Source organism: Danio rerio, chromosome 25 (assembly GCF_049306965.1).
Source record: "Danio rerio strain Tuebingen ecotype United States chromosome 25, GRCz12tu, whole genome shotgun sequence".
NCBI classification, from domain to species: Eukaryota; Metazoa; Chordata; class Actinopteri; order Cypriniformes; family Danionidae; genus Danio; species Danio rerio.
Genome location: NC_133200.1, coordinates 34891310 through 34903918, shown reverse-complemented (window position 1 = coordinate 34903918; position 12609 = coordinate 34891310). Strand labels below are relative to the sequence as shown.

At 33.5% G+C, this 12609-nt stretch overlaps 1 protein-coding gene across 1 annotated transcript in view; it reads left to right on the top strand.

Annotated features, from left to right (window-relative positions):
• The first annotated feature begins 1058 nt into the window (after positions 1-1058).
• The window catches only part of atp8b4 (ATPase phospholipid transporting 8B4), a 70602-nt gene continuing 59051 nt past the window's right edge, over positions 1059-12609 (top strand). Inside the window, exons 1-2 of the mRNA XM_682623.9 lie at positions 1059-1195; positions 4751-4818. Of these exons, the coding sequence (XP_687715.4) occupies positions 1176-1195; positions 4751-4818 (88 nt within the window). The 5' untranslated portion in view covers positions 1059-1175. The remainder of the gene's footprint in view (positions 1196-4750; positions 4819-12609) is intronic.

Below are 12609 nucleotides of genomic sequence, written 5' to 3'. Positions count from 1 at the left end.
TCTATGCCACAAAGGTTTAAGGCAGTTCTGAAGGCAAAAGGGGTCCAACATAGTACTACTTAGGTGTACCTAATAAAGTGGCCAATGTGTGTAGTTTTGTATATTAATCTATAAATAAAAAGAAGTTTAAATTAAAACTTTTTTTAAATTAGAAAGAATATATCTATCTATCTATCTATCTATCTATCTATCTATCTATCTATCTATCTATCTATCTATCTATCTATCTATCTATCTGTCTGTCTGTCTGTCTGTCTGTCTGTCTGTCTGTCTGTCTGTCTGTCCGTCCGTCCGTCCGTCCGTCCGTCCGTCCGTCCGTCTGTCTGTTTCATTACATATTTTTATATTATACTCATATTATTAATGTTATTTTATTTATTGTTGTTTATTCATTTGTTTTTACAATTTAAAAATGATTTTATACACATGTAAATGCCATTAATCAATTAATGCAATATGTATACTGTTTCACTGATCCATTTTATGTAAAAACACAACTAATTTATAAAATATTTAATTAACGTTTTTATCAATTATGTTTTTACTATTTTTAATTATTTGTTTATTTGTTTTTACATTCAGAACACCTTTACAAGCACCATTACTCAATCAGTAAATGTATACACATGCGTTTCGGAAATTTTTAAGTGAAAATGCGTAATTTTAGTTATAAAAGTAATTAATAAATCATTTGATTGATGTTTTAATCTATATTGTTGTTACTATTTGATCAATAAATTTATTTATAATATTTATTTATTAAAAAGTTCGTAATTACTTATAATAAGACAAATACGTCATATTAATATGATCCTATTCAAAACCGTTAATCAGACTGAGGAGCTCGTGATTCGAATACTGCGTCATTAACGGACATAACGAACATCATTAGATTATCACCGATCATAAAAAGTGGATAATAACAAATATATGTTCATCTTGGACTTGCTTACATGTTATTTAACACTTAACGTAATTGTTTTGCTCTGTATTCCGCAAACTGCTCCTGTGTGTGTGTGTGCGTGAGCGCGTATGTGTGTGCGCGCACGCTGGTGCTTGAGTGCGTGAGCGCGAGAAAGAGGAGGTTGTTTCTGTGGACCTGTACGGTGTTTTTTCTGCTTAATTTCTCACGGAAATGTTACTCCACCTTGTCTCCGTTGCAGAGCCATAAGTGAATGGATGGAGCATGTTTTCGGTAAGCACTGTATTATTGTTATTATTTGCGTGTATATGTGTGAATGAGCTGTAGTGATGATATACACCGCAGTTACAGCAAATACGACTGCCTGACGGGAGCGTGTGTCATTCAGGGTAATAACATGGCCTTATATTTTATCTATTCTAGTGAAAATATCATGTATAAAATGCCTATTTGTTTTACTCGTCGGTCTTATTATTCACCTAAATGCCACTTAAGGCTGTTTAATTGACTATAGGCGTTCCTCTATTGGGATGTTGGGTGCAACTGAGGTTACAGTTGAGATCTCATCCTCAATTTGGTCATTAAATAAAGGTACTTTTTAATGTGTTCACACTGTTTGTGATCATAAATGATTTAAACTTTAATATTTTATGTGACAAATCATTTTTATATGAAGGGATAAATATAACATTTCTATTTAAAATAAATATAGTGTTGTAATGTTATTACAAATAATACATACAGTTCATTGGCACCAGTTTAATACATTAATATGTTTTATAAATAATTGAAATTATAATTAAACTAAATATATTGTTGTTGTTACCTGGTATAATTCATATTATTATTAAAACATCGTCATTCTTATGTACAATAATAACGTAATAATAATTTATTGTAATGTTGTTGTTATTATAAATCATATACTCATGCATCAATATACTATCCAAAACATAACATTATACATATTATTTACCAAAATGTCTTATTGTATTGTGTTATCATATCAGCTTTCTATAGTAATGCATCACCATATTACGTATTTATATATATATATATATATATATATATATATATATATATATATATATATATATATATATATATATATATATATATATATGTAAACAATATTTATATTTAATATAAACGATAGCATATATTGTTATATAATATTAAATAATTAGAAAGAATATTTATATTATATCATAATATTTGTATGATTATTAATATTATTATTGTTATTAATATATTTATTATTCTAATTGTATTATTTATAATATATATTTATTATTATTATTATTATTATTATTATTTGTTTTTATAGTTTTTTATTCCTGCATCAATTTAGTATGCAAAATACAACATTACTAATTATTTAATAAAATTTACTATTTTATTTATTTCTTTAAGATTAAATTTTCAGATTTTTGTCACAGTTAACAAACAAAAGTAAAAGAGAAAATAAAAGTACCAATAGAAAATTAATAAAAATATATAACAGTACAAAACTGATTTAAAAAATAAAAATAATCCACACTATAACCCTCTTATTGTGCAACACACAATATATGATGTACTTCATAATTTAAACTTTAATATTTTATGTGACAAATAATTTCAAATGAAGGTTTTAATATTGAATTTCTATTTAAAATAAATACAGTGTTGTGATATTAATATAGATATTACATATAGTTCAGTGTCTTCAACATATTACATTATTATGTTTTATATATTATTTAAAATATAATAAAAACTAAATATATTGTTGTTACCTGCTATTAAATATTATTATAACATCGTAATTTTTAGGTACAATAATAATGTAATACTTTATTGTAATGTTGTTGTTGTTGTTATTATAAATCATATACTCATGCATCAATATACTATGCAAAACATAACATTATACATATTATTTAACTACATTTTTTTATTGTGTTATTAGCTTTCTATAGTTTATAGCTTTCATATTTCTGTTATCTTAATATTACATAATTAGAAAAAATATATAATATTTTTATTATTAATATTATCATTGATATTAAAATATTTATTATTCTATTTGTATTATTATTTGTAATATATAATTTTTTTTTATTATTTATTTTTTATGGTTTTTAGTCCTTCATCAATTTAGTGTGCAAAACATAACATTACAAATTATTTAATAAGGTGTACTATTTTATTTATTTCTTTAAGATTTATTTATCAGATTTTTGTCACAGTTAACAAACAAAAGTAAAAGAGAAAATGAAATTACCAATAGAAAATTATTAAAAATATATAACAGTACAAACTGATTAAAAAATAAATAAACCACACTATAACCCTCTTATTGTGCAACACACAATATATGATGTGCATAAACAATATGATGTGCATTCATTTTACAAATTAAGCAAATAAACAAGTCAATATATAATTAATTTATTTATTATTATTGTTTTTTGTCCAGCAGTCGTGTTGGGTCAGTAAGTCAAATGCCTGCTGACTTTCACAACCGCTGTACATCTTTTCTTTTAACTACCAGTTCAGGTAGTCTTTAATGTGAAGATGCCAGAAATGTTTGTTTCAGTGATATTTCTCTGGTGTTTATTTTCAACACATACCTTCCCACACACAAAACAAGTGCATCACAGCTGCACTCAGTGTAATGTCCCACCAAGCCTTCACAGCATTGGTCACAAATCATCATGTAATGTAAAGCTAGCATATGGAAGGACGCCGCAGCCATGCAGCTCACCTGTGCTGATGGCATGCATGCAGCGCTGCAGTTTTCCCCCGGAGACAGTGTGTGTTTCCAGAGAACGGACGGGTTTCCTGGCTGCGCCTCCGCTGGGTCCTCATTAGGACGATGTGGGGGAAGATACACGCTCTGCGTCAGACATTAAAAAAACAGTAAGAACTAAAAGACAATTATACTGCGCTGCGTGACCCACATGATCTGATCATCTGCGATGCTTTCCAGCACAAGTAAACAAGCTTTTAAGATCTACAGTATAGCTGTAGGGGAGCGTTTTGTTTGGGATATCACCATTTATCTGCCACTTTGTTTACTCGGAACTCAATCAGATCACGATGAGATTATATTGTGCTGAAATGTATAGTATTATCTCGTCTGAAACTGTTACAATATAAATGGTTGATGAGGATTTACATAACTCCAGTTTTATTGCATAAATATAATAAAATTATTCCAGACACTTGCTCGAGATGTAGGGACCTTAAAGGAACGTTGTATCACTGTATATGGGAATGTAGAGGAATATAGAACTTTTGGAATGTGTGAAAGAAATTATAGAAAATATTCTTGAGGTTAACATAGCAATGTCTCCTTTAATTTTTTTTATCTCATTTATATGCCAAGGAGATCAAGTTTAAAAAGACGGAGCATATATTTATGAATGCGTGTATTCTACAAGCGAAACGGCTTATTTCTTTAAATTGGAAAAGTATATGTGCACTAACTATAGGCTGTTGGCTGAAAGAGATGGTAACAAACATGACAATGAAAAAATGACTTATATGATAAAAAAATAGATGCATCGTTTTTGATAGAGTTTGGGGACCCTTTTACGCAGTTTTTAAAAGGTGGTGGATTTGGAAATGTTTTACTAGAAGATTATTAACAGAGGTGATATTGTATTCTGATGTAAAATACTGAGAAGCCTTTGGTTTTGTTTTGTTTGTTCATTTGTTTGGTTTGTGTTGGATCTGACACATGGAAATGTGTATTTACATGTTAAAATCTGAAAAAGGAATTGGGAAAAAAGGTAATGTATTGTTATTTGACTTACTTATTTTTGTGGTGGTGTTTTTCAGAGAAACCCTTAGGACCCGTCGGAGATGGCCTGGTGTTATGGCAATCTGGAAGAAGGACGTTCATATTGGTTAGTGCAGACTCTAAAGGAGTATTAACATATCTACACACATGTGCATGCATTGTTTGGAAATTAAACACAGCAAAGAATGTTTTTCTTGAACTGTAAAAAATGATGGGTTGCACACAGTGTTGTCATTAATTGTTTTTGTTGTCCAAAAAAAAACCCTCAAGAATTGTGCTGATGCAGCTAATTTTAAATAAGCAGTTAAAAGTACAAGCAGCAAAAAAAATATTTATTTATTCATTTTTAGTCCAAATAAAGGATTCGAGAAGAATTCGATTAAGATTAAATCAAGAGAATAAATCAAGAAGCATTTTAGTAAAATACATTATTTTCTTCTAAGAAATAGTAGGTGAAAATTAAGTGAGTTTTCTGTTAATACAATCTAAATATTGTCAAATAATCTGATTGTCAGTTTAAAATAAGTGTATTTTACTTACCCCACTGGAAAATAGTTAAAATCTTGTTTTTAGGAAAAACTAAAGCTTTACTTAAACTTAATTTCACCTTATTATTTCTGTAAACAAAACAATATTTTATTTTATTAATGATAATATTAATAATATAATAATTCCTTATTTATATAGCACTTTTCTGGAAACTCAAAGCACTTTACACATTTTTTGGGGGGAATCTCCTCATCCATCACCAGTGCGCAACATTCACCTGGGTGACTCGATGGCAGCCATATTGTGCCAGACCGCACACCACACACCAGCTGATTGGTGAAGAGGAGAAAGACTAAAGCCAATTATAATATGGGGATGGCTAGGAGGTCATGTTGGACGTAGGCCAGTGGGCAAATTATGCCAGGATGCTTGGGTTAAACCCCAACTGTTTTTTGAAGGACATCCTGGGATGTCCACATAGAGTCATGACCTCGGTTTAACTTCTCATCCGAAAGACGGTGCTCACTGAGCAGTATAGAGTCCCCTTCACTATACTAGGGCGTTAGGACACACGGAGACCGCAGGTTGAGTGCCCCCTGTTGGCCTCACTAACACCACTTCCTGCCTGGGTCGCCAACTTATCCAGCTTATGTTTTACGCAACGGATGCCCTTCCAGCTACAACCCAGTACTGGGAAACACCCATTCACTCTCACATGCACACACATATACTACAGGCACTTTAGTTGACCCAATTCACTGTAGCACATGGTGTTTGGACTGTGGGGGAAACCAGAGCATCTGGAGAAACATGCAAACTCCACACAGAAATGCCAACTGACCCAACCAGCGACCTTCTTGTTGTGAGGTGAGCCACCGTGCCACTGATTTGGCTTCAGTACTGGCTGATCTAATATATATCCACAAATATAATATTGTAAAGCGTCCTATAGAAAATCTGAATTTAAAAGAGATATTTGTGAGGGATGTACTCATATTTGCTGAGCACTGTATATTACATAGAACAGGGGTTCTCAACTGGTTTGACCATGGGACCCACATTTTTACATGGTCAAATTTTTAGGAACTATTATACAATTTTAGGAATTATTATTAATTTGTATTAATTTGTTAACATAAACAAGTTGTGACAGATACATCATAAGAAATTCACCAACACTTACAAATAAACACTATTTTATTGCTGTCATTATTGATCCATTATATAAAGTTCGCTTTAAACGGTTTGTTAAATATGAGACCCAATATCTTTCCACATTTGTTGTGAGCTGCTGGCTCAACGCAATCTCACGGAAATTCGTAACTTTTTGCTTTAGTGACTAATTCGTATAAATTTGTACGATCTAATTTGTACAATTTAATATGATTTACTCATCACCCAATGACGGTTGGGGTTAGGGGTGGGATTGGGTGCCACACTTCCTTTTTAAAATCGTACATTTTCATACTACTGAACTTGTACGAATTCGTACGAGTTAGCCACTTAACTGACAAAATGTAAAATACTTTGTTTCCTCGTGAGATCAGGCTGTCTGTGCTGACACATAGGCATTGGTAGCTCCGCCCTCTTTTGAAAAGAGCATAATCTCATTTGAATTTAAAACGACAGAAATTCACAAAATAGATCAAATTATAGAAATATTACAAAGCAAAAACCACAAATACTGTTAATAATAAACTGTTGATAAAACATGTTGTCTGGTTTCTAAATGTTGTTTTAATTTAGAAGGTTTCATGCTCTCTTATGAGAGCACCTCACTACATATGACACTGAGGCTTTAAGTCTTTTTTGTCGTCAATATATATCTATACTTTCCATATTCTGGGTCGTACTTGGTCTTCGACATATTTATTGCAATAATTAAATGAAATTTCACATGTTAAACAGTAGGGTTGTCGCGCACGCATTTCAAAATAAAAGCCAGGTATAAGCAAAATAAGTAAAAAATTTAACTTTTGTTGTTTTGTTTGACCACACACTCCGCGACCCACAGAAAATGCAATCCACCAGTTAAGAAAAACTGATATAGAACACCTCTTTTGCTTCATATTAAAATAATATGCTTTAACATTTTAACATTAACATTAAATGCCAATAACATTTCAATATGATTTAAAAATGTAAGGTTCAGCATTTTTCTTATCATTTTTGTAGTGAAATGAATGCTTTCTCTAAGGCCGTTACTTCTCTTTAACAGTAACCTACACTGAAACCTAGTCGCATGATCAACTGTAGACACTACAAACCACCGGACAACTGCAGTGTTTAGCAGTTCAACAGCTCAAATCCGCCACAACAAAGACCTGCTCTCATATAGTCCATACTTAAGTTCTGCGTTTAATGCTTATTGTTAGCAACAGAATTCATCTACGCCATGTGTTTGAGCCGAGGTCTTCAGCTCTTCTCAGGTCTTGTTGCCTAGAAACCTTGATGACACCCCCCTTGTGCGATTGTTGCCGCTGCTCTTGGCTTCACTTGCACACAAACAAATCAAACTCGTTTGTATCTCCAGAAATAGTTCATTATAATGCTTTTTTTTCCGTCTTCCTCTTCTATTCGCATCACCCATTGCTCAATTATCGTCTTATGTTCTGGCCCTATGAGATAAAGCAGTCACCTTGGTGCTGACGTGAAGATGCACTACATGTTTGTGTGTGTGTGATTATGGGAAGGAAAAAGGTAATGGATCCGCCAGTGACGTAAAGGTTTGCCTACTTGACTTTGTGTATACCGCAGATCGCTTCTTGCCTTTAGGCTTGCAGAGGCAGTTCATCTTTTAAAATAAAAATAAATAAACTGGACGACTGGATGGAGATCATAGCTGTGGGGACATGCGTGTGATACCTGCAGGTATTGTTTTGTGTGTGTTTTACATTGCTAGTTGTTGTAATACGCTCCTGTTTAAAGAGAGAAGTTGGGAAGGCAGTGATGAAAGAATGCCCGGCTTTTGACATTTTTGTTGTGTGTTGTCAGCGTTTGAGCGGTCAAATACACAAACAGGAAGAATACACACGCCTCCATGTGTTAGTCACTACAACACTTGTATGGTAATTTCCATAATTGCTGAAATGTCTGTTAAGGAGAGTGCAAGAGAGGAAGGCTTTATCTTTAGAGCTAAAATTGCTAGTGAAAAGTTGTCATTGCTTTATGCCGATGTAAAGTTAGTTAATCAAGTCGGTGAAGTAACTTTTTGTAGATATAGTTGAAGTCAGAATTATTAGCCCCTGTTTATTTTTTTCCCTAAATCCTGTTTAACGGAGAGACGATTTTTTCAACACATTTCTAAACATAATAGTTGTAATAACTCATCTCTAATAACTGACTTATTTTATCCTATTTAGCCATGATGAGAGTTAATAATATTTGACTATATATTTTTCAAGACACTTCTATACAGCTTAAAGTGACATTTAAAAGGTTAATTAGATTAACTAGGCAGGTTAGGGTAATTAGGCAAGTTATTGTATAATGATGGTTTGTTCTGTAGACTATCGAAAAAAATTAGCTTAAAGGGGCTAATAATTTTGTCCTTAAAATTGCAGGGTTCAACGCTAAGGATTTTTTCTACTGGCCCGATCGGACCAGTGGTTCAGATTTTTACTTGCCCCTTATTGCCCCTTTTTGTCACTGGCCCCACCAAAAAATAGCTATTTCTTAGCCACAAATAAAAAAAATGTCAAAATGTTTGTAAATCTAGAATTTTAAATATTTAAAAAATGTTAATAAAGTGTTTTGCAAACAAAAGTAGCAAAATGTGCAGGTATTTTATTGCAAAACAAAAGATGACTGACCTGCCAAACTAACGGCAAACTTCACAAAACATCACTTAATTTTTTTTAGTCGTGGTGAACCCTCGTAAATGTCTGCTTTCAATACGTTAGAGACTAATGTTTTCCTTTAGCATCATCACTTGATGTTGCCGCCATGTTGCTGTCTCTTAGCCTTACTGGTTGTTATGGTATAGCTTACATGCTCACAACATCCAATCAATTCAGCTTTCAATTCAGCTTTATTTGTATAGCGCTTTTACAATGTAGATTGTGTCAAAGCAGCTTCACATAAATGGTCATAGTAACTGGAACAGTGTAGTTCAGTTTTTAGTGTTTAAGTTCAGTTCAGTTCAGTTTAGCTCAGTTCAGTGTGATTTAATCATTACTGAGAGTTCAAACACTGAAGAGCAAATCAGATAAGAGGAACCAAGAAGGTACCATTTGAAGGCTTAAAAACACAAATGGTTTTTCTATTCTGACTGTATTTGCACGCAATTGACAAATAGTCACAGGCAAATTAAACTTTAGTGACAGGGCATTAGTGGCCCGATCGGGCTAGTAACGATCCTGTCTACTGTCCTGAGCATCTCACATGCTGGCCCCGGGCCATCGGGCAGTCCTTATTGTTGTGCCCTGAATTGTGTTTAAAAAATTTAACACTTTTTTATTCTAGCCAAATTAAAACAAATAAGACTTTCTCCAGAAAAAAAAACATTGTCAGACATTCTGTAACGACTTGGAGGGACACTGACAACAGAAGGTAGGATCCAAATGCAGGTTTAATCGTAGTCAGGCAAGCAATGGTCAAAACAGGTGTAGACAGGTATATTGAGACAGTCCAGAATCGTAGTCGAATAACAGGCAAGGAGGTCAGAAGGCAGGCGGCTAAACAGGATAACAAGGAATACCAGGCTAGGGTTTACACACGGAGAAACAAGACAGGGAGAAACGCGTTGTAATGTCACTGGTACAGCTAACAAGACTCAGCAACATGTGTGTGAAAAAGAGGGGTTTATATAGTCCAAATAATCATTGTGTGAGTGGCTTCAGCTGTGAGAGTTCAGTCTATGACTAGGTTCAGGTGGTGAATGCAATCAAGTTAGATGAATGAGCATGGGTGTCAGGGAGAAGTGCATGTATGAAAATGTAGTCCAGGAAAAGGCTGAAGTGTAGTTCTAAGTGTGTGTTTGTGTGTGAGTGTTTACCAGCGACATCTGGTGGTTGTTCGCTGATAAACATGACACATACTGTAAAAATTTCCTTGCTCTGTTAAACATCATTTGGGAAATATTTAAAAAAATCAAATAAATGAAATGGGGGGCTAATACTTTTGGCTTTAACTGTATATTTCGTTTCATTTCATTTTTATTTATGTCTCCTCTACGAATACTAGGGCTGGGTGATATAGCAACAAAAGAGTATGATAATTTATGAAATAATGTTCCATATTTTTCACTATCGATAATGGTTTTCATTTTGTATAACTTTAGGGCCCTATCATACACCTGCCGCAATAAGGTGCAATATGTGTTTGGCGCGATTTGCTGCTGTTTTCAGACCAGCACAACCCTAATTTTCACGTTTTGCGCCAAGTTGTTTAAATAGCAAATTCATTAGTGCCACTTTGTGCACTCATGGGTCTGTTCAACCCAGGCTCGTTCTGAAAAACGTTGTCCTGTCAATGTTTCTGGAGACTGCGAAAAATGTCCCGGGGGTTGAAAATTACTTTGTGAAAGGGTCTATTGTCTGATGTTTGAAGTATGAAAAATTCACAACCTGTGCAAAAGTTAGAAAAAAAGAAAAGAAATGAAAGGCACTAGCCCATCATATCCATAATTAAGCTAACAATTCAAATTACAAGATTTACTGAACAAATGAGGAAGTTCAATACAGGACTTTTTTAAACTCATAATACATAATGCCTTATTCTGATGTCAATAACTTTTCTACAAATTCCAAGTATCTCCACAGAAATGCAGAACTTAAGAACATAAGAGAGTACAATACCATCAGAGTACTTCTTTTTTTAGTCTACAGTCGAGTTGTATTTGTGACTGTATGTGTACTGGCTCCGTTTTGTAAAAGGAGTATCATCTGCTACATCTCTGGGTGTGAAAACTGTTTAATTATTAATGCTTGATGACGGTTGTAGCACCTGAGCTAATCGAGGAACCATTCTCATGTTCTCGTGTTGCCATAGAAAGCAGTGAACCAGTGCATAATGAGGCACAAATGATTTACCAGGCCATTCTGTGAGTGTTTGGTAGATTATTAGAGTATTTTTTCCCCTCGCTGAATCACCTTGCTGAAAAAAAACTGTCGAAGGATTTTTATTGAGGTTGTGCTCAACAAAGGATGTGCTTCTTGCTAGAACCTGCAATTATATTCAGAGCAAACAAAACAACAATAGATGCTCAGAGATGTGTTCATTTGGATGTTTCTAGATTAGTTGCAAGGATTTTTCTGTTATTTATAGTGAGTTGCTGCTGTGTGCAGTTTCTAGGGTGTTATTGCTGGCTGTTACTGTAGGTATTTCTAATGTGCTTTGAGAGATATCTTAAACTTAAAACTATAAAACTAAACTATCTCAATATTCTCTGCTTATTCACTGCGACAATGATATCTGTGATGATAATTCAGCTGAAAGGGCATCCGCTGCATAAAACATATGCTGGAATTGTTGGCGGTTCATTCCACTGTGGCGACCCATGATAAATAAGGGTTTAAGCCAAGTGATTTTTCAGTGATATATGATGATTTTAGTGAAGTTTCATAAAATAATTTCGAGAGGAGCACGTGATATGATTGAGCACTACTGGCTGCTCATCTGTAATCTGTAATAATCCAATCAGTGATCCTAGTTTACTATAAATGGATCATTTTCTTCCTACTGCTCTATCTTCGTTTTGGAAGAATCCCCCCTTCCACCCCATCTCCTCCTTTTCCTCCCTTTTCTAAACGGGAAACTCTCTAGACCTACCTGATATGCTTATTGAATAGGCGGGAGCCCTGGGCTCAAATATCTCCGAGCTCAGGGTTCTCTCCGAGGACAGCATGCCAAACCTGCTATAAATGCTTAGCATATCTAAGTGGGAACTCTTGAAATATTGTCAGTGGAATGTGCTTTTATAATTTATATGGGTAGAGTTGCTGAAGTTTGCCCTGCGCGCTTACGTTTCTTCTTTGGTTTGGTGCGTCAGTCTTGTCAATGCTATTATTCAAAAAAGGTAATGATTCGCACTCAAGTAATTGCTTCGTACTGTTTTTATTTTTGTCTTTCTCTTACATTCTACGGGTGATTAAAAGACACAGATGTTTCGGTACAATGTCTTCCTTAGTTCCTCACCTTTTATAATTTATGCAAATTAACCAGAATTTACTCAAATTTATTAATGAAAGTTACTCATTCATAAAATGTAAAATATACAATAATGAAATACATACACAATGCATTTTTGACAAATATCCTTTTATTACATGTTCCACTGATAACAAAATGGTACATACAGTTTATTAAACTGTATATTATAATAAACAAATAATATAATTAAAAATACCTGCTGTATGGCAACTGTTTTCCATCAAAATCTAAAAGTAAGTAAACCGCTCCTCGTTTG